General features: G+C 43.9%; 1 protein-coding gene and 1 long non-coding RNA gene across 9 annotated transcripts in view; one reads left to right on the top strand and one right to left on the bottom strand.

Annotated features, from left to right (window-relative positions):
- The window catches only part of NAV2 (neuron navigator 2), a 409,147-nt gene that overhangs the window by 294,218 nt on the left and 94,137 nt on the right, over positions 1-20,792 (top strand). The window contains exon 1 of one of the 8 annotated variants that reach the window (XM_015114647.3): positions 15,091-15,385. The exons of the other annotated variants lie outside the window; for them this stretch is intronic. Within the exon in view, the coding sequence (XP_014970133.2) occupies positions 15,360-15,385 (26 nt within the window). The 5' untranslated portion in view covers positions 15,091-15,359. Of the gene's footprint in view, positions 1-15,090; positions 15,386-20,792 lie in introns of those variants that run through there. 8 annotated transcript variants of the gene reach the window in all.
- On the bottom strand, positions 14,653-16,718 carry LOC144334559 (uncharacterized). The gene is made up of 2 exons (XR_013404525.1): positions 16,620-16,718; positions 14,653-16,495 (listed from the first exon to the last, which is right to left on the bottom strand). It is a non-coding gene; the product is annotated as an uncharacterized LOC144334559 (long non-coding RNA).

The following is a 20,792-nucleotide window of genomic DNA, read 5'->3' as shown; positions in this document are numbered from 1 at the left end:
AGGGATGCAAACAAGCATGCTTGCCATCAGCATCTTAAGCTTGACCCTTAGGATAGAGGCTCAGATGAAAGTCATTCACACCAAAGCTGTGTCCAGGCAACAGCCAACAGACTTTGGAAAAGGACTTAACCAGTATGAGAGATGACTAAATTTAGACTTGTGTATTTCTTTTTCTGTTGCTAGTGTCTTTGATCCACTTGGCAGTTGAAAATGGAAGTTCCTCAGACCTTTTTTTTTTTTTCCCCGCCTGCTTGTTTTGCTAGATAAACCGTTTGCACAGAGTGGTGTAGGTACTTGCACATGCTTAATTTCCCTGGCATCTGATAAATGTTTTGAAATAGGATAATGCTGGAAATGTTACTTTAAAGTGCTTTGCTTAAATAGAATTGATTATTTTCCTCGACTGCTGTATTGTTGCTGCTTTTTTTTTTAAATGAATAAGATCACTGTAACTACTTTTCCTTCTTATCAGTCCCATCCTGTTCAACCATCACTTCCTGTAGTGCTTACCGGCAAATGAGACTTCCCCTCCCCACATGGCTACACAGGCGTCAGTGAGACCTCCCTGACCTTGGGATAAGAATTTGGAATTCCTAGTCTGTAACAGGAGAGAGGAAGGTACAAAACAAAACAGCGCAGGTTGGATGTTGGAGGTCTGAGGTTTAACCTTGGGTCTACCCCTAAACTCTGTGACCTCAAGCAAGGTGCTTTCCCCCTGAGCTTACTTACTCAAATTTGGATTTGAGCCAAATGGCCCCTAATTTTCTTTTCAGCTCTGAGTGTCTAGAGTGACCTCAGTTTACTAGATAACCAGCCCTGTATGAAATTTGAGATTTGACTATCCAAAATGAAATGCATGGAGGCAGGTGCTCGTTGAACTCAATGGTGTCTGAACGAGGCTCTAGAACCTGTGACAAATGAGCTGTGAGATAATGTTGTGATTTACAGCTTTCCATGGGGTGGACATCATAATTTTTAAAATGTTGACTTTATCAGAGGAATTAGATAAAATGCAAACAACGTCGTGAGATTTCTGAGTTAGAAAGCAGAGCTGGAGTAATTTTCCTTTGGTGTGTCTGCATCTCTGCTACCCATGGCTTTTCCAAAAGCAGTGAATGCCTGTCTATGAGCTTCCGATCCCCCTTGGATAAAGTTCAAATGTTACCGGGCTTACTATGAGATCTGGCCCTGTTATTCTTCCCCTCCTCCTCTTCAACCACACTGAATTACTTGCTTCCCCCAGGCCCCAAACCATCCTTTTTCTTGCCTTTCAACCTTTGCAGAGATGTTCTCTTCACCCTTACCCCATCCCTTCAGGGCTCACGTTAAATGTCACCTCCTCCAGGAAGCCTTCTCTACCCCACGCGGAAGACCAGATTGGGTGTCCCTCCTATTTGCTCCAATGATAGCCTGAATTTTTCCTTATCATAGCACCAAATACATCATATTATAAATGTCCGCTACTAGCCTGTCATCTCATCTGTACTCTAAGCATCTTGAGGGCAAGAACCTGTCTTGTTCACCAGTGTTTCCTCATTACCCAAGCCAAATGAGGAAACTGCTCAGACAGGTAGACTAGCTCCAGTCTGTATAGCTCAGCTTCTTAGTGAAGCCAGAATTCACTCCCAAGCCCGCTTCTCTCAAACCCCACCCCCTTCCATTCTGTAAGACTTCTCATCCTGACCCATCTTCCCCCTAATTGTGAAGATGTCTTTTTTCTTGAGATACCTTCTATGATCTCATAAGAAGGACTGGGGGAAAATGGAATTTGTTTTGCCGACCTTTGATTTAGAGACTCATTTATAAGATTGTCTGCCCCTGTGGATCAAGACTGCAAACGAGAACACTTAGGTTGATTGGCTTGAATAGCACTGTGTCTGCTGTGCAAATAGGGGCTTAATAATTGTAAGTCTCCTTTTCTCCCTGGAGTTTGACATACTGTCCCATCCAGATGCATTCGTGAGATAAGCGTGACAGCCCCCACTACTTTTTTTTTAATTTGTGAATTTTGAAATTCAAACACGCCTCTCTGCCTCTTGGATTCCAACAGCTTTAAATGTCCTTGGATTTTTTAGAAAGGACCCAAGTCTATAATATATGTACAGCTGTGGCTCTTATCAAAATGTAGACATGCCTCTCATTACTGCTAATTGCAGTTCTACCACCGGGTGATCTGGGCTCAAACCTCCTAGTTCTGTGACTGGTTATCTATTTTATAGCATTGGCTACTTAGGATACATTACAGTGTCTTCCAGGCAGCTGCTCTTTAGGTAAATTAATACCTGGGGGTCTTTTTCCTTCTCTAGGAAACTTTAAGTACTGTAACAGGCTTTCATTTAAGCCTGTGCAAGGCTTATTTCACCAGATTGCTATTTAGAAGTTCTAACAAAACACCTTTATGAATAGTGACTGTAATACCCTTAATCCGCTAAACTTCCTGACATTTTAAACTAAGTGGATAGCTAGGAATGAAATCAGGCTTTCCCATCTCTCTAGACTCTTCCTCTCCCCAGCCCTGCCTATGCATCTTCAGGATCAAGGTGCTGGGGTGCAAATTCTTTCTTGCTGTTAGGCCATCAAACTAGCAAAGACCAGGAAACACAACGTGCTTTCTCCAGACTCCAGGTTTAGTAATTACCTGGCCTGACCCACGGCTTTTTTAAAAAATGAGTTTTGGTGAGGTTTCTGTTTCTGATAAAAGATTGGGATTTAAAAATATTAAATGTGATTTTCTTTGGTTTTTCTTTAGTCCATGTTTAATTTTGGAAAAAATATTGAAAATGCAGATAAGCAAGCAATAGAGATAAAAGAAAAAGGTTGTAATGTTGTATGACACAGAGAAATCTATCATTAACACTGTGGTGCTTTCCAGGTGTTTTTTAATCATGTAAGCACTTAGACATTTTGTTTTTTGAAAGACCAAACATGTCTTGAATACTTGCTTGCTATGAGTCACACACTAGTCTAAATTCTTTACATGTATTGATTCATTTGGTGTTTACAACACCTCTGGGAGTAAGAACTCATTGTACAGGTGATGAAACAGACACACATCGCTTAAGCAACGTGTCCAAAGTCACACAGCTAAAAGTGACAGAGCCAGGATTTGTAGCTAGACAGTGTGACTCTATAGTCTTTGATTTTAATTACATTATACAGCCTCTAAAAGATGAGAGATGTTTTATAATCTAATTTTGTAATTTTATAGTATAGCATGAGCATCTTTCTTTATCAGGATTCATTAACATCATTCTTAATGGTCACACACAATATTCCATTCTATGGAGGAGCCATAATTTGATTAACTCTCTTCCAATTGGTGGATATTTAGGGTGTTTCACTTCTTTTGTTCTTATAAACAAAAATGCAAAGACCATTCTTGGACCTAATGTATGCACACTAGTGTGGGCTGCCAATAAACCTCGTATTCTATATTTTTCTTATAATTCTGACATTTGTGTGTGCAGATGATACCCTTGATGCACTACAGAGGAGCACAGTCTCGAGTATCTTCTGGCACTGGTGATGGGGCTACCCTGAACCATTCACATACTTCTTCTATCCATACTCCATTGTTCCTGGTATGGTGTTTGGAAGAAAGTTGGCTGAAGAATGGAGTTTCTGTCTAGGTCCAGCTAACTCCCTGCAGCTGAACCTACAAATGTAGCATCAGTTTGCATTGTGCTCTGAATTGAATGAGAACATTTATCTTTCTCTCTAAACTTAAGCAAAAATATAGAACTTGAAACCATTAGATTGGTGCAAAAGTAATTGTGGTTTTTGCCGTTACTCTTAATTGTGAAAACTGCAATTACTTTTGCACCAACTTAATACCATGTTGGTGCCTACTAATAGAATCACCCACTTATGGCTGGGCACAGTGGCTCAAGCCTATAATCCCAGAACTTTGGGAGGCCAATGCAGGTGGATCACCTGAGTCAGGAGTTCAAGACTAGCCTGGCCAACGTGGCAAAAACCAATCTTTACTAAAAATACAAAAATTAGCCGGGCACAGTGGCACATGCCTGTAATCCCAGCTACTCGGGAGGCTGAGGCAGAAGAATCACTTGAACCCAGGAGGCAGAGGTTGCAGTGAGCCGATATTGCGCCACTTCACTCCAGCCTGGGCAACAAAGTAAGACTCCATCTCAAAAACAAAACAAAACAAAACAAAAAAAGAAAGGGGGGAAAAGGGTGACCAGGGGATAGGGTTGTTGTCAATACACTCTTAATACTCAAACCAGTGAAGTGGCTGTCTGTAAAGTCAAGAAAATCATCCCCAATATGCCAATTACCAGTCTCAAGGCAAAAATCCAGAGGTGATAAAGAGTAGTTTTAAGCATGGGCTTTGAAATCAGAAGCCTGAGGGCTTACCAGCAGTGTGGCCTTGGGCGTCTTACTTAACCCACTGCTCCCCAATTTTTTCATATAAACTTGGGATGATTATACCTACTGCATAAGGAATGTCAGAAGGATGAAATAAGACCAGAAAATTCAGCACAGTAACCATCATGATAAGAACTCGATAAATGGGAGCTTAAGAAAGCCCTAGAAGGACACCGATTTATGAATAACGTGGACCTGGGTCCAGATTTTGGCTTTAGCATTTTTTAGCTATGTGACCTTGAGCAAGTTACTTAACCTCTCTGAGCTGTAGATCATCTGTACATGAGGGATAATAAAATGTATCATACTTGGATATTGTGAGTTTTGATACCAATGTTGTATACAAAGTTAGTAGAGTCTCTGGCGTGCTGTTGGTTTTCAGAACCAATAGCAAAATTTGTAAGCACTTTCTGTGTGCCAGTCACTCGATTTAACTTCTCTTCTTCCATTCAAAGCAGTTTTTCTCTTAGAGACTAATGATCAAATGGAAGGAGTTTAATTCTTAACCAGTCTATAACTTTTTCAGCTAGCCTTTCCGCTAGGCAAATACCTAGAATGAGTTGGGCTCTTTGCCAAACTTTTTTTTTTTTTTTTCCCCTTTCATTGTAGACAAGATTGTGGTTCAGAGGTTGGGAAAGGTTTTGTGAACCTATTTTATAGTCCCTATAAACTCAGAAGGGAAACAATGAAATACCAAAGCTAAGGTATAGAACAGGTTTTCTTAGAAGAGAAACTACGACCTCATGGGGCTGTAGGAAGGGTCCTGTGGGAAAAGGTATTTACAGCATTTCATACAATGCCCGGCCCCTGGAAAGTCTGCAGTAAATTCAGGGTCTGTCCCCAGTAGGGGACAGATGGATCATGAGTCAAAATCACAAGGCAAATGAATTTTCTTTTGAGAAGGAATTCAGTGGGAGATCTAGGGATATAGTTTTACAAAACATTCATACTTGGAAGGTTCTTAGAGGACCTCTGGGGTGGCAGCCTGCTCAGTGAGCAGGAGAGTAATCTGAGAGCCACAATCAGGAAGTGATTTGGCCAAAGTCAATGTGGTGACAGATGCGGGGGCTCAGCCCCAAGCTTCTATTCTGTTACAGTGTTCTCTCCTCTGCCCTGCAGTGTGCCCTACAACATGAGTGCTGCATGACCGGGGCCAGTGGGAAAACTTTGGGTGTAGGAAGTGGAGTGAGATCAGAGTCCCCAACTGTTGGCTTAAGTCACAGTCTGCCTAGGGGCTGCTGGTGATGAGCACCTATAAGTTTCCTCTCCAATCCCTTCCTTCTCCCCAATTACACTTCCCTCTCCTCACCCCAGCCACCTGTCCCTCTCCCTCATTATCTCACCCTGTGGTAGACACACTCAAGGATGTCCTTGGAGCCGGACTCCCATTGGAAAAAGCCAAAGAGTAGCATTGAAACATTTTTTTCATTCCCCATTCATCTTAATAGAGATAATAGTGCAGCTGCAAAAATAAACATTTGAATTCTCTCTGTGCCCCTACAGCACCCTTAATAAAATATAGATCCTCAAAGCCAGTCATGTTCTTTTAAGTCTCCTTTAATTTTCTGTTTTTTAAAAGACCAAAGCCAGGTGTACTTGCTCACATCTGTAATATTCCAGCACTTTTGGAGGCTGAGGCGAGAGAATTGCTTGAGGCCAGGAGTTCGAAACCCAACTGGGCAACAAAGCAAGACCCTTGCTTTGTCTCTTCAAAAATATTAAAAACTTCATCAAGCATAGGCCAGGGGCGATGGCTCATGCCTGTATTCCCAGCCCTTTGGGAGGCCAAGGCAGGTGGATCACCTGAGGTGAGGAGTTCAAGACCAGCCTGGCCAACATGGCAAAACCCCATCTCTACTAAAAATACAAAAATTAGCTGGGTGTGGTGGTACACACCTGTAGTCCCAGCTACTTGGGAGGCTGAGGCAGGAGACTTACTTGAACCCGGGAGGCAGAGGTTACAGTTTGCCGAGATCACGCCACCGTACTCCAGCCTGGGTGACACAGCGAGACTTCATCTCAAAAATAAATAAATAAAAATAAAAATAAAAATTAGAGGCATGATGGCACACGCCTGTAGTCCCAGCTACTGGGGAGCCTGGAGCAGGAGGATTGCTTGAGCCCAGGAGTTTAAAGTTTCAACGAGCTTTAACATTTTAAAGTGATTGTGTCACTGCACTCCTGCTGGGTGACAGTGAGACCCTGTCTCAAAAAAAAGTAGTTAATTAATAAAGACCCAATTGCATGGATTTGCTTCTTTGGTTTTTTTCCTGTTTTCCTCTAAATAACTAGAGTTATGATCATGACCAAAGAGGCAGGATAGCCTCACTTCAGACTGTTCCCTGAAATACATGTCGAGCCTTGCCATCTGCTGCTACTCCTTATGGCCTTGGAGACAATGACACAGAAATTTTCGTGGCTGTTGTTCTTTTTTTTTTCTTTAGAGACGGAGTCTCACTCTGTCTCCCAGGCTGGAGTGCAGTGGCGCGATCTCGGCTCACTGCAAGCTCTGCTTCCTGGGTTCACGCCATCCTCCTGCCTCAGCCTCCCGAGTAGCTGGGACTACAGGCGCCTGCCACCTCGCCCGGCTAGTTTTTTTTTTTTTTTTTTTTTTTTTTTTTTTTTTGTATTTTTGGTAGAGACGGGGTTTCACTGTGTTAGCCAGGATGGTCTCGGTATCCTGACCTCATGATCCGTCCACGTCGGCCTCCCAAAGTGCTGGGATTACAGGTGTGAACAACCGCACCCGGCTGTGGCTGTTGTTCTTAGCCAGGGGTCTGTGGGATGGGGTTTTATGGGGTAATCTAGGTTTTGCTATTTAGAAAGCTACATCTAGGGACAAGTTTCAAAATTTTCACCAAAATTGTCAACTTTCAGCATTGCACAGCATTCCTATACAGGCAGCCCCAGTACAGATTTTTCTGACTTTGTGGACAACAATTTCCTTCTCTTCTTCCCTATAATATGTACTCATGGTTTACTATTTTTTTTCTTTCATGGCATGTATCATGGATTGCGGTTAAATGTATTTGTTTTTTATTTGACTGCTCGATACCCCCACATATACCCAATTATAAGCTCCATGAGGGGGTAGAGAGAGACATTTTCTCCTTGACATACCACTGTTTCCCCAGCACAATGCCTGGCACACACAAGTCAATATCCAGCTGATATTTTAAAGAGAACAATCACTGCAAATATAGGAGGAGCATCTATAGTGTGGAATTTGGTAAATGACTGTATCTCAATTGGACCAAACCCAAAAGTATTAGAAGGAGCTGAAGGACTGTGGGATAACCTGTGAATGGCCCTGGCCCACTACGTGTCTTAGTGTCATCTGTTGGCATAGTGACCTGGAGGTGTTCACTCCTCTAATGCCGTGTCATGGAAATCAAACAGGATTTGGCTCCAGTCTGTCGCTTGGCAGTTGTATGATTACAAGCAAATCATCCAAATTCTCTGAGCCTCGGTTTCTTTTTCATAACATAGGGATAATAACGCATGTTAGAACAGTTCTTAGAATTAAATGAGATGAGATGTGTAGGCAGTAAAGCTTATAAAGTTTAATTATCGTTATTGTTGAGAGTAACTTTGACCTCTTATGTCCTTTACTGGAAATGCTGCCATTTTGCAGTTGATGTAGCCAATTGGCACCCTTCCAGAAAAGACATCCCTGATGTTGGACTGAGGGTGGAAAGTCTGGATTTGTGAGTTGAGGCTGAAGATGCTGGTACCCGCATGGTCCTGTTCCTTAGCTGTGTTTAAGGTTTTGTTAACAAGCCACTGGTTTCAGATTAAGAATGGGAAGGGCATAAGGATGGATAACAGATTGGATACTCTTCTGCTGAATGAAAACTTTTGTTTAGAGATTAAGGAATATGTGTGCATTTACATGTGAGTAATCACAAATGTGGACTCCAGACAATCTCAACAATTATCCAACAAAAGGTAACAGAAACTACAACTCTATAAGATTAAATATTTGAAACTGAAAGTCAGCTCATTCTGTTTTTGTGATATAATTGGAGCACAGTATCACCACTTCACTGGAAACAGTAGGGAGGAAGGGATCCACAATCTGGGTGAATGGAAAGAGCGAGGTCCTGCTTCCCCGGACCCAGTGGAAGCAGAGATTCTGCATAAGAACATGAACAGGGCCAGGTGCAGTGACCCACACCTATAATCCCAGCACTTTGGGAGGGCAAAGCAGGCAGATTGCCTGACGTCAGGAGTTTGAGACCAGCCTGGCCCATGTGGCGAAACCCTGTCTCTACTAAAATACAAAAAAAAAATTAGCCAGGTGCGGTGACGCACACCTGTAGTGCTAGCTACTCTGGAGGCTGAGGCATGAGAATTGCATGAACCTGGGAGGTGGAGGTTGCAGTGAACTGAGATTGTGCCACTGCACTTCAGCCTAAATGACAGAGCAAGACTCTGTCTCCAAAAAATAAAAATAGGCCAGGTGTGGTGGCTCGCGCCTGTAATCCCAGCACTTTGAGAGGCTGAGGCGGATGGATCACCTGAGGTTGGGAGTTCAAACCAGCCTGACCAACATGGAGAAACCCCGTCTCTACTGAAAATACAAAATTAGCTGGGTGTGGTGGCACATGCCTATAATCCCAGCTACTAAGGAGGCTAAGGCAGGAGAATTGCTTAAACCTGGGAGGCAGAGGTTGCAGTGAGCCGAGATCCTGCCATTGAACTCCAGCCTGGGCAACAAGAGTGAAACTCCATCTCAAAAAAAACAAAAACAAAACAAAGCAAAAAAAACAAATAAAATAAAAATTAGAAAATAAAATAAAAGAAAAGAACATTAACAGGAAGGGAGGCCCTCTGCTTATCCTTTAGGTCCTATTTCCCAGAAAAGCATAGAGAAAGTGGAAAAGGAAAGGGGGAGATGCAGAGGCACACTGACTACCTCTCAAAGCTCTTTATTGACACTTTTCTAGGATCAGTTGTTATTAATGGGTTTGAGAGTTCTTCAGAGGATAGACTTTCTTTTCCACTGATGTCCTCACACCCATTTACTAAGCTTCAAACATGGTTGCCACCTTTCAGCTCCTCCAGCACACCCAGCCTCTCCCTCTGATGGTCTTTGCACTTGATGTGTCCCCCATCCATTCACCAACCCCTTCATCTGGAACACCTGGCTTTCTCCTTCTGATGGCTGGTTGGTGCCCTCTCATCTTTCATGTCTTCCTTTAAATGCCACTTCCTGAGAATGGCCTTTCCTGACCATGCTATTTAAAGTAAGTGCTTCCTGTGTGACTCCCTTTCACAGCACCCTGTTTATTTCTGTCATCACTTTCCCCGTAACATCCATAATGATTTTGCTTGTTTGTCTCTTCCATGTAAAGAGCTCTCAGGACTGGGACGTTTCCTTTTCCTCTGCCTTATATTCCCAGTGTCCAGTCTGGTATCTGGCAAAGGTTTTGAATGCTGTTCACTTTCTACCCCAAAGCTGCCTAGTTTCGTATAATTCTTGTTGAAAATCATAAACTCCCTAGTATTAACTGCTATACTTCAAAATCTTTGCTAAAGACTCCACTTCCCACTGCCTGTTGCAGATTACACCCAGTAAAATTCCACATCAGGCAATGAGATGTGTGTCACATCTTTTAATGTGTCCCATACACACAGATCCTCTTTTAAACCTTTATGTTTTCCTTCTTGTTCATTCATCCAGGAGAGCTTTCCTTCCTCCCTCCCTCCCTCCCTCCCTTCCCTTTCTCTTTGTTCTGTTACTAGCAGGCAAGAAGAAAGCAACTGAATTGAGTATAATACTGATTCCCAAATTAGGAAACAAAGTCACTATAAAAGTGAAACTGCCAGGTGTGGTGGCTTACCTGCAATCCCAGCACTTTGGTAGACCAAGGCAGGCAGCTCACTTGAGATCAGGAATTCGAGACCAGCCTGGCCAACATGATGAAACTCAGTCTCTACTAAAAATACAAAAATTAGCCAGGAATGGTGGTGCATACCTGTAGTCCCAGCTGTTCAGGAGGCTGAGGCATGAGAATCGCTTGAACCCAGGAGGCGGAGGTTGCAGTGAGCTGAGATCAGCCCACTGCACTCCAGCCTGGGCAACAGAGCAAGACTCCAGCTCACACACACACACACACACACACACACACACACACAAAGTGAAACTAAAGTATTATAAAACTCAGAAGCAGCTGCCCTTAACCTGTGCTTTATGGACAGGATTCAGGGGATCAGTGAGTCCCTGGAAATATTGTGTAAAATATTGTTTGTATATCTTTTTTCTTATGGAGAGACAGACTTAAGTTTCTGTCAGGTTCTCAAGTGGGTCTGTGACCAAATGAAACCATTGAACTAAAGTCCTTGGAAGTACTTCACAGTCCCCAGGAGACAGCATAGAATAATCAGTTCCATTTTGTCCTCCTATGCTTGGTTGATCCGGGACCACATCAGCAGTGATCTAGGCACTAGGAGGATATGGCTCAGAACAAAAGCAAACAGCACACCTGTGCTCAAGGAGCTGACTGTGTTGAGGGAAAGACAGACTGTTGAAAGACAATGTGTTGACTGATTGACGCCATGAGGAAAATCATATGGTGGAATGTAATTGGGCCAGGGTCTAAGAGGAAATCCCTGAGGAGGTGCCATTCCAACCAACATCTGACCCATGAGAAACGGGCAGCCGAGGGGGAGACATGGGCAGGAGCATTCCAGAAAGGAGGCACAGTGCGAGGACCTAGGAAGTGGGAAGAAGCTTGGTGCATTTGTGAGTCCCGTCTTTGGACGGAATGAAGAAGAGGAGCCAGATCACATGAGGGCTTCTAGGCCGAGGGAACAAATTTGAATTTTATTCTAACTTCCCTGGGAAACTGTCACTGGGCTTTCAGCAGCAATGTGACAGAATCTGCTGTACACTGGAGAAAGATTGCTGTCGCTGGGGTGTGCAGGATGGAGCCTAGCAGGGCATGAGGGAAGGTGGAGCGACCCGGGAGGTGACTGTTGCAGGAAAGAGATGATGGCAGCTTGGTCCAAGGTTATCTTACTGCAGATGTTCAGTAGTGATTGGGTTCAAGGTATATTTGGGGGCTTTAGGCAAAAGGACTTCTTAATGGATTACATCGGAGGCAAGAAGGAAGGAGGAAATTAGGATGGTTAATGGAGAGTCATACTTTGAGATACGGAAGACTTTGGGAGTGGGGGTGCAGACACATTGGAAGTTGGGAGCAGTAGTTTTGAGTAAGGTAAATGTGATTTCAGATGTGTTGGGTACACAAAGCGGCCAGACTACAGATTACAGACTTTAGAGTTGTCTGCCTGCACCTAGTATTTGAAACCATGGATGAGATCACCCAGGAAAATAAGTTAGTTAGAAGTGGTAGTTATAACTTACTTAGAAGTTAGTGAGAAGTTATAGTTAGAGAAGAGGAGGGGTCCAGGGATGGAGGCCCTTGAGTTCTGGAGAGATGAAGAGGAAGGTGAGCTTAGGAGACCCAGAGCCCAGTTAGGAAGGTAGGAACCAGGTGCAGATGACGGTATGGAAACCCGGGATGAGGCCCACTCAAGAAGCGAGAATCTGTCGATGCTACCTGCTGCTGAAAACTCAAGTAGGGTAAGGATAGAGAGTTGACCGTTGGCTTTGGCAAGGAGGAAGCCATCGATGTTCTCAGGGAAAACAGAAAGTGGTCTCAGTGGAGTAGTGGGAACAAACATCTTGCCTGGTGGGTTGAAGGATCATGGAGCATGAGAAGTACATGAAACAACTCAAATTACTGCTTTGAGGTGTTTTCCTGTAATATGGAGCAGAGACCGGCATGATTGTGGAGGAGAATATGGGCATGAGGTTAAAAAAAAAAAAAAAAAAAAAAGGTTTTGGGTTTTGTTGTATTTGATGAGATTAGTAATACATTTTTCAGCCTGCAGGGAAAAGCCAGGAAAGAGGGTTGAATATATTGGAGGAAAAGGAGCAAAGTGTCTTCACTAGCACTGGTTTCATAAAATACTCATTAGAAATAAGTGAACATCTTTTTAGATTCATCTTTGTGGTTTTCTGTTTTGTCTAATTATGTACTGTATTCCAAGAATAAAGTTTTCTTCTACTTTTTGATACCTGAGTCGAGTTCATCAGCTACATTTTGGTTTTATAGATGGCTCTGTGAGTAACCTGGAAACCTTAACATCACTGATAACATTGTTTCTAGGGAGAAAAGTGTTATGAGTTCTGGAAGCCCTTTGGAATTTGGCCTGTTTAGAAGCAAGGGTCAAAAATGACAGAGCAAGCCTGACTCTTTGAAAAGCGCCAAAGGGCATCTACCCTCATGGAGTTGGTTTACTTTCCCTTTTCCTCTCCTGTTGCCTGGGTCTCCCTTATCCCTGCTAATTATTATCTTTCAAACCATGAGAAAACCCTGACTCAATTAGAACTGTAGCTGCAAATAATTCAGAGCCTTTCACATGAAAGGTGTGATCCTTTTAACCACAGAAAGAAAACTAAGACCTCCTTAAAGCACTATGTCTCCTGCAATAAACTCGCCCCTGTAAAAATCATGTATAATCAAAATGATATGTTTAGTGTTGTACATTTACATGAACTTTTATAAAAAGGAGAAACTCCATCTGTTAACCCTCCAGTGTATCCTCTCTCCCTTAGAGTAAAAGACAAGCTGCTTACGCTGACTTTCAGGGCCCCACTCAGGCACTCTCCTCTCTCCCTGTACCCTTGGACTCTTTGGCCTAACCCCCTCCTCACCCCACTTTGGTTCGCCACTCACTGCTCCAGCCACTCATTCTTGGAATGCATTACAAGTCGTATACTATCTCAGGGCCTTTGCACGGACCATTTCCTCTTGGAAGTCCCTTATCCCCAGATATAAAACCAAAATGTATTCAGATACCCAGCTCCCATACTTCTTTTAGATTTGTAATAAAAACCATGCCCTCAGCAGACCTGCCATAGCCACCCCATGTAAAATTTCCAACACCCCCCTTCACAAATCACATCTTCTTCTTTACAATACGTTGTTCTCTTGATCATTTATTGCTAATGTACCGTAAAATTTACATTTTGTCTGACTTATTTTATAGTTCTACCATTGAAGCTAAGTTCTGTTACAGTCGAGATTTTTTGGTCTATTTTATTGACTACTTGTATCGTCAGCACTTAGAACAGCACTTGGCACATTGCAGATGCTCTATAAATATGTTAGTTGATGAATGAATAAATGAATAGATCAACATTTCCTAGCTTACCTTGATGACAAATCAGAATGTTTACCTATTATATTTGCCTAGAGCAAGGAATCAATGGAAACTTTTTAGAGTGTGTGTGTGTGTGCATCTGTGCCCATGTGCCTATGTGTCTCCAAACCACACAATCACCATCCCATTCCCAAGTTAACTCGGGATGTTGGACAGATTCTCAAAGAAGTAATATCGTAAAGATAGTCAGTTCCAGGGACAGCATAGAAGGTAAGGGGTGGTTTGAAGCATCCTTGTCAGCCAGAGCTTGGGTCTATCCCAACTTTTTTGTCTTAATAAGTCTGGACACTACCCCTTCCCTCAAACTCACCCACTGCCCACCCCCACCTCTGCTTCCCACTCCCCACGGCAGATGCCTCAGCAGTATTTCAAGTGGAGGAGGGCCCTGAAGGATCAGATGTGAATGATTAACTTTGGTTGGGACTTCGAGATTACAATCTTTTTTTCATTCACCTGGGAATCACCACCAGACCCTCCTCTACTCTTTGAGCAGATCTTTTATTCCCTCCCTTTTCAGTGGGGGGAGGAATGGCTCTTCATTCCATTTTGAAAGCTTCTGTTTGCTGAGCAAACGCTGACCACACAGAGACCTCACTTGGAGCCAGTTACTGCTTCCTTCCCTAACCATCCCCCAGGGCCACAACCCCCACTCCCCACTTCCACTGGAGAGGCCACCCTGGCCAGGGGGAGAGCCTTTCTTGGGGAAAGTCTTTTAAAGCTGCCAGGAACCAACTGGTAGGATTTTTGGAGAGGGAGTCAGGGTTTGGGAGAACATCTTAATCCTTCGTTTTCAAATAAAGCTTGTGGCTATAACATAAGTTTGCTTTTGAGTTCTCAGTAGTAATACAGTTGTTCATTGTTCATAGCATCTGTTTACATAGTTCTTTCTGAGTGCCTTGATTACAGGTTTTAATAGGGATTAGTCGGTGCAACCCCTTCCCATCCCAGAGCTGGGACTCTCTCCCACCCACCTCCCCTTCCAGCCTCTGTACCATAATGTTTAATATAGCCATGCCTAGACTGAGATTCTTTTTCTTTTGAAATAAGTAGCCTGAGGAATTAATGCATATTTTTGTTGGCACTGCATCAAAATTGACATCACCGGAAATAATGTATGTGCGTCGTCGTTAACTGTACAAACAGGTATCATTTCCTTTTTAGGTTCAGAAATTCTCTCCGTAGGCTAATCATTTCAATCAAATGCTTTGCCTTCAGACGTCAATGGAATGAGCTAAGAAATGTTATAGTCAATGATTTTTGCATCATTAAAAGTAGCACTTAGGGCTGGAAAGACTTCCTGCAACGTTTTTGTGCAGTCTGTGAGGATTTAAAGTAGTTTTTCACTCTCAGATTTTCTTCAATTTGACCTGCTGTTGCAAACTCCCCTGGGACCACATGGAGGGCCCTTCCATTCAGTGCTTTACGGTAATGGTTTCAGAGTTTGGTGTTAGCTTTTGCTTTGCTGAAACTTTTCACAGCTGACTTGATACCAGCACTCAGGCCTGACCTCTCGATCCTTCAGCACTTCAGAGGTTAATTTTGTTGGGGGATCAGATTTCTTTCCTGGCCTGGGGAATGGTGATCCCTGCTAGCTAGTCCTTTAGTTACGGAGTTGCTGGGTGCCTGGGATTCCCTGGCCCAGTGTGGGCTGGCTCAGCTGGCTAAAGGACTTGCCATCCCGTGAGATTCATTCAGTTTCTTTGTCCGCTGTTCTCCAAGGGCCACAATGTAGTGAAATGCTCTGGCCTAGGAACCTTACAAGGTAGGGCGATTTTCTAAAATTTCTGGGGCCAGGGGGCGGTTGTGGTACATGTACTGCCTTGTCTTCCTTGGCCGGTATTGAAAAGCCTGGTGGAGCAGCCAGTGGTGCAGCTGCCTAAATCACCGTGAGCTCTGTGGTGCTGTGTGGTGGTGTGTGTGTGTTGGGGGGGTGCGGCGGGGGGCAAGGTTACTGGTCAGGAAATTCACCTTCTCTCCTCTTCCACCCCCATTCATTCTAACCTTGATGGTTTCAGAGGAAACTGGGGCATTACCCAAATGTCCTGGATCCACCTAGACATTTGGGTAATGTCAATATTTTCCAAACCGTCTTACCAAATTAGGCTGCTGAGCCTGAAAATCTGGGTGTTGATCACCCAGCTGTCTGAAGTCGTTATTCCAGACTTTTCAGCTGGTGGGGGCAGTATGGAGGGGTGAGCTGGGGAAAGGCAGTGTGGCCCCAGGCAAGGGCTGCTTGTGGTTCAGAGGGCCCTGATTAAAAAGACTTGCAGTTGGAAGTTTTGTTTGGAATTTAAGGAGCCTGGTGAACTTGTGGTTGTGTTTACTAGTATAGCAAATTACTCTGTGTGTGTGTGTGTGTGTGTGTGTGTGTGTGTGTGTGTGTAAACTAGGCTCCAGAAGAGATGGCATGGCAGATTTAAGCATAAGGACTTTTCTTGCTACCTTATGACCTATAGAGCTGCCCAGGGAAGCACATTTCTGTTTTTTAAGCCAGACAAGGGGAGAAGAAAACAATGTTCATGACCACCTACCACATGCCAAGCATCTAGCAGACATTGTGTCATTCAATTTCATTGCAAAGCCAGGAAGATTACATTCAATTTTGAAAATCAGCAGTGGGAACTAAGAGAGGTTAAGTAACTTGATGAAGGTTACACAGCTGATAAGAGGAAAAGCTGGGACTGGAACCCAGGTTCACTCTACCATCATGCCTTCCTGGGTGGGCTTGGCATCTGAGCTTAGAATAGTTTTACCTGTAATTTTAAATATGACTTCAGCTGGATGAAGGGCGCATTTTGTTGTGGAGGACTCACCCAAATACACAGGATGCTAGCAGCACGGCCTGCCTGGGCTTCTCAGATGCAGCTTGTTTCTGGAAAGAAGAGAGCTGTGTATTAAGAAGCAGCCCTGCTTTGGCAGTAGGACCTAGCTGGGAGTTCTGTGATCTTGAGGCTCCTGGACTGCTGGATGGATCAGGCTGGAGCTTTAGTTTGTACCTGGTTCAGGAGGACTTGATCCCAAGTGAAGGTCAAATCAGGAAAGGCCAGTGACCTTGGAGATGGCCTTGGGCTGCTGAGGCTGTGCCCTGGAACTCTGGGTCTACTTCTTAAGACGCTGAATTTATGGAGTCTTGAAGGGAGAAGATCTACACCCAGCATATTAATGCTGACCGAAGCTATTGGCACTAGCTGTTCACATGTGTGCTGGAGGTGCCTAATTAGCTAAAGCCGAGCTTCTCTTGGTCTGTAGAAGTCTTGACCTGAGGTCCCTTCCCTCTCCACTTCCCCCAAGAAAGAGAAAGCTTAAGGGCAGGCCCTTGACAAACTGCAAAATGAGGCCAGCCTGTTTTTGGGAGATAGCCGCCTCTCTTGGCTGCCCTGGGGCAACTGTGGTTCTGTTTTGTGCGTTCAGGTTTTCCCACATCCCTAAGATATATTGGGAGCTTAGTGGAGGGTTGGAGGGAGGGAGACTATGGGGGTGTTGAACTCCCGTCCCATTCTACTTAAAGACAGCTGGCCAATGCTCTGTCTGGGATTTGTCCCCCATCCCCTTTCCTTTAATTTCTTCGAGATGTTTTAAAAGTAGCTTGATTGCATTAACGTGTCCTGCATATTTTGAATAACAGTTGGAAGTTCTGAGTTCTTTTATGACCATGATCTATTTAAAAGTATCTTTACCTCTGTTCTTAACATTGAGTCAATGTGATTTTTAAAAGCTTGGGTTTCAGAATCAGGCAGATCTGGGTTCGAATCCAGCTCTGTTTATTAACCCTGGCACCTTGGGCAGGTCACATAGCCTCTCTAAGCTTCAGTTTCCACATCTATGAAAAGGGGGCATTAGTAGTTTGTGCCTGATAAGAAAGTGGAGAGGTGTTTGTGGGATGGTGCTTAGCATGGTGCCTGGAACCTATTATTAAAATTTTTCACCTTGTATAAATGTTTACTGTTATTTTCGTTTGCTATAATATGCTGAATTCTGTTGATGTTCAGGGGAAATATATCTTCTGGTAAACAGAAAACTAGGATGAGTTTGTTGATATTCTTGGCAAAAGCCAGCCGGCAGTGGCCCAAGGGTAAGCAGCCCTCTCCGGAGGAGCCTTGAAGGAGAGAGGGCTTTGTGTAGCTGAGGTCAGCAGACACGCTGGTGCCTAGTGTAACAATGAGGGTCTAAGGCATCCGGACCAAAGCTCCGGTCTCTCTAACCCAACCAAGCTCCTGAAGCCAAAGGGAAAAATTTCATGCTTACTCAGGGGACCACCTACTTGTCAAGGAATGAGTTACCAAAATGGGACAAAGGTGCTGTGGGCTGAAACTCAAGCCTGATGGCTGCTAAATCCCCTTGGAGCCCATTTTATGGGGTTTGTGTTTTCCTCCCTCCACCTCAAATCACTGGCCTTGCACCTGGCACCGTCTGTAGAAGCTGCTTCTCCCCTAGGACACTATCCATTTATGGCAGTAAGAAGCAAGTTCTTACACTAGAACTTTATCATCAATTTCAGGATGTAGGCCTGCATCTCCTTCCTGCAGTCCTTGCAGCTTCCCTGGATCCTATACTGCAACTGACATGCGGGGAGAGCTGTACACAGGCTACCTGATATGGTCCCAACAAAATGATTATGGTAACTGGATGTTGTTAGCACTGTGCCACCCAGGAGGTAAAGGTGCCCTGATAAGGAGATGGCAGAGCCAGAATTCAAACACAGACCTATTTTACTTTTTTCTGCAGAGCTGTGGTCCCTCCGTTTGGAGCCTCCTGGGATTAGTGGTACTAGATGAGACTGAATTTACTAGGGTTAGTGGCTACATTCTGTCCTTGCATTAATTCAAGCTTAGGCTCTGATCATTTTGCACCAGAACTGCGAACTATGTAGGCTGGTCCCAGAGTTGGAATCCAGAGAGAGGTGGCTTGCTTATAGTGGTGGGTTTTTTTGTTTTTTTTGAGACAGTCTCCCTCTGTCACCCAGGCTGGAGTGCAGTGGTGCGATCTCGGCTCACTGCAAGCTCCGCCTCCCGGGTTCACACCATTCTCCTGCCTCAGCCTCCTGAGTAGCTGGGACTACAGGCGCCTACCACCATGCCTGGCTAATTTTTTGTATTTTTAGTAGAGACAGGGTTTTACCGTGTTAGCCAGGATGGTCTCGATCTCCTGACCTCATGATTCTCCCACCTTGGCCTCCCACAGTGCTGGGATTACAGGCATGAACCACTGTGCCTGGCTGGCTGGCTTATAGTTTTAACTCAAGTAACTGTATCTTCTTTGGTGTGGGAAACTTTGAAGTCCCTCATAGTCTAATGAACACATGATGAGTGTTCATTAAAATGTATAAAATGAATGAATAAATGGGATGATTGAACACTCATGTATCTGTATTTAAATCCCAGCCTCAACATTTCTTAGTTGTATGACCCATGGGACTATTTTCTCCAATCCTCAATTGCCTCATCTGTAAAATGGGTATAGTGATAATATTTATCTAATGGTACCTGGCAGGAAACATGTTACATACAACAGAGCCTCACACATAGCAAGCCGTTAATAAGTGTTGGTGATTATTTTTATCAGAGTTTGGAGGATTAACTGAAATAAAGTATGTAGTACAGTTAGCACAGGGGCTCACAACTGTGAATGTCATTAAGGTTGGCTATTATTATCACTTCCACATAGACTACAAAAGGTAGGACTCTGCAGGAGCCCTGCTTCATTCTTTGAAGGTGGATTTTCTTAATAGGCCCCAGCAGTAGTTAGAGGAGGTGATGCTCCCGAGCAAACCTTCTGGGGAGGAAATAGTTAACATACCTGTTTGGTGGGAAATGTAGGTAGCCAAACCCTTCCTCTTCCCCAGGGGTTACTACTAAGCCTACAGTTAGGCTTGCTCACTCATCCACACCAAAGGATCTCATTCCGCTCGGGCCCTGGGGTTTCACGGGAACAATTGCCTTGAACAATAGCCAGAAAACAAGTTCCACCAGTCTGGACTCTTTTGCAACTGAATGCAGCTGTCTGGCAGGGGGCATGGGCCAGCCCTGTAAATGGACTCTGCCTTGATTCTGGAGCAGAACTGGAAAATTGAGCAGGTAAGGCCTGGATGCAGCTGGTCACAGCTCCACAGTGTGAGCTTAGTCACCTGGAAAGAGGCAGACAGAGGGGCGGGGGCTGGCCCAGACTGTTTCCAAGGACTGTAAGGGCCTCCTGGAAGCGACCCAGCCTTTGGAGTTTGGGGAGGATTAGGATCCTTGCTTTGTGAAGACTGCTTTTCAGAACCATAGTTAGAGAACCTCATCTCTGCTAACCGGCTGTGATTTTATTAGTGAGTAGAGAGGAACTAAAATATATCTACAATCTGATTTTTTTACAGCATCATTTAGCATGTCTTTCCCTTGAATAAACAACATTATCTCACAGGGAGTTCATTTGAAAGGTGTAATGATCCTCCCTCCAGATCCTTCAATAACTCCTCCTCTCAGAGTCTTTTGCTGAAAGCAAGGGTGTGTATATCCTAGTGGAAAAATCTGTTTAATCATCCCTGGAACTTTGGGATTCTATTTTGCTTTTTTGCTTCATGAGAGATGAAATTGTAAACATAATATCACATTAATTCAGGACCATTACAGATTCTTGCTCCTTTTAGATACCTCTCTGGAAGAGCTTGATATTAAAAATGTGTCTATATTAAATGTAGTTTCTCAGGGGTCCCAGTGAAGTCTGGTTTACTTTCTCAGTTCTGTGGAATTGTCACTCCTCATAACAGTGGAGCAAAATAGATGTGTGAAGCTGAAATAATTTGTGCTTCTTTCACCTGCATTTTTCATAGCAAATCACTTGTGTTGGGGTTGTTAAAATTGTGCTTTAAGCCCTCTGAGTGGCATCTGGATTCCTGACACAGTGATGTCAGCATCCCTTCTAAGACTGAAACTGAATCTCCTGGTTTAATGGGCCCTTCCATGTCTGAATGGATTTTCTGGTCACTTTTGTAGAGGCTTTTCCCTTCACATCTGTATTTCTCCAAGAGGTAGTAGAGAAACAGCTGAAGCGGTGAGAGACTTGATTCTGGTTAAAATGCTGCATGTTGGCCAAAATGGGGTCTGTTCTTGATACACTTGGTGGCTGCGGGCAGATGGAGGTTCTTTTTAATTAAGCTAGTTAACAGACTTCAAAGCTGATCTGTATGT

The sequence above is a fragment of the Macaca mulatta genome, chromosome 14 (genome assembly GCF_049350105.2).
Source record: "Macaca mulatta isolate MMU2019108-1 chromosome 14, T2T-MMU8v2.0, whole genome shotgun sequence".
NCBI lineage: Eukaryota > Metazoa > Chordata > Mammalia > Primates > Cercopithecidae > Macaca > Macaca mulatta.
The sequence above is the reverse complement of the archived record's forward strand: the minus strand, read 5'-3'. Positions and strand labels throughout refer to the sequence as shown.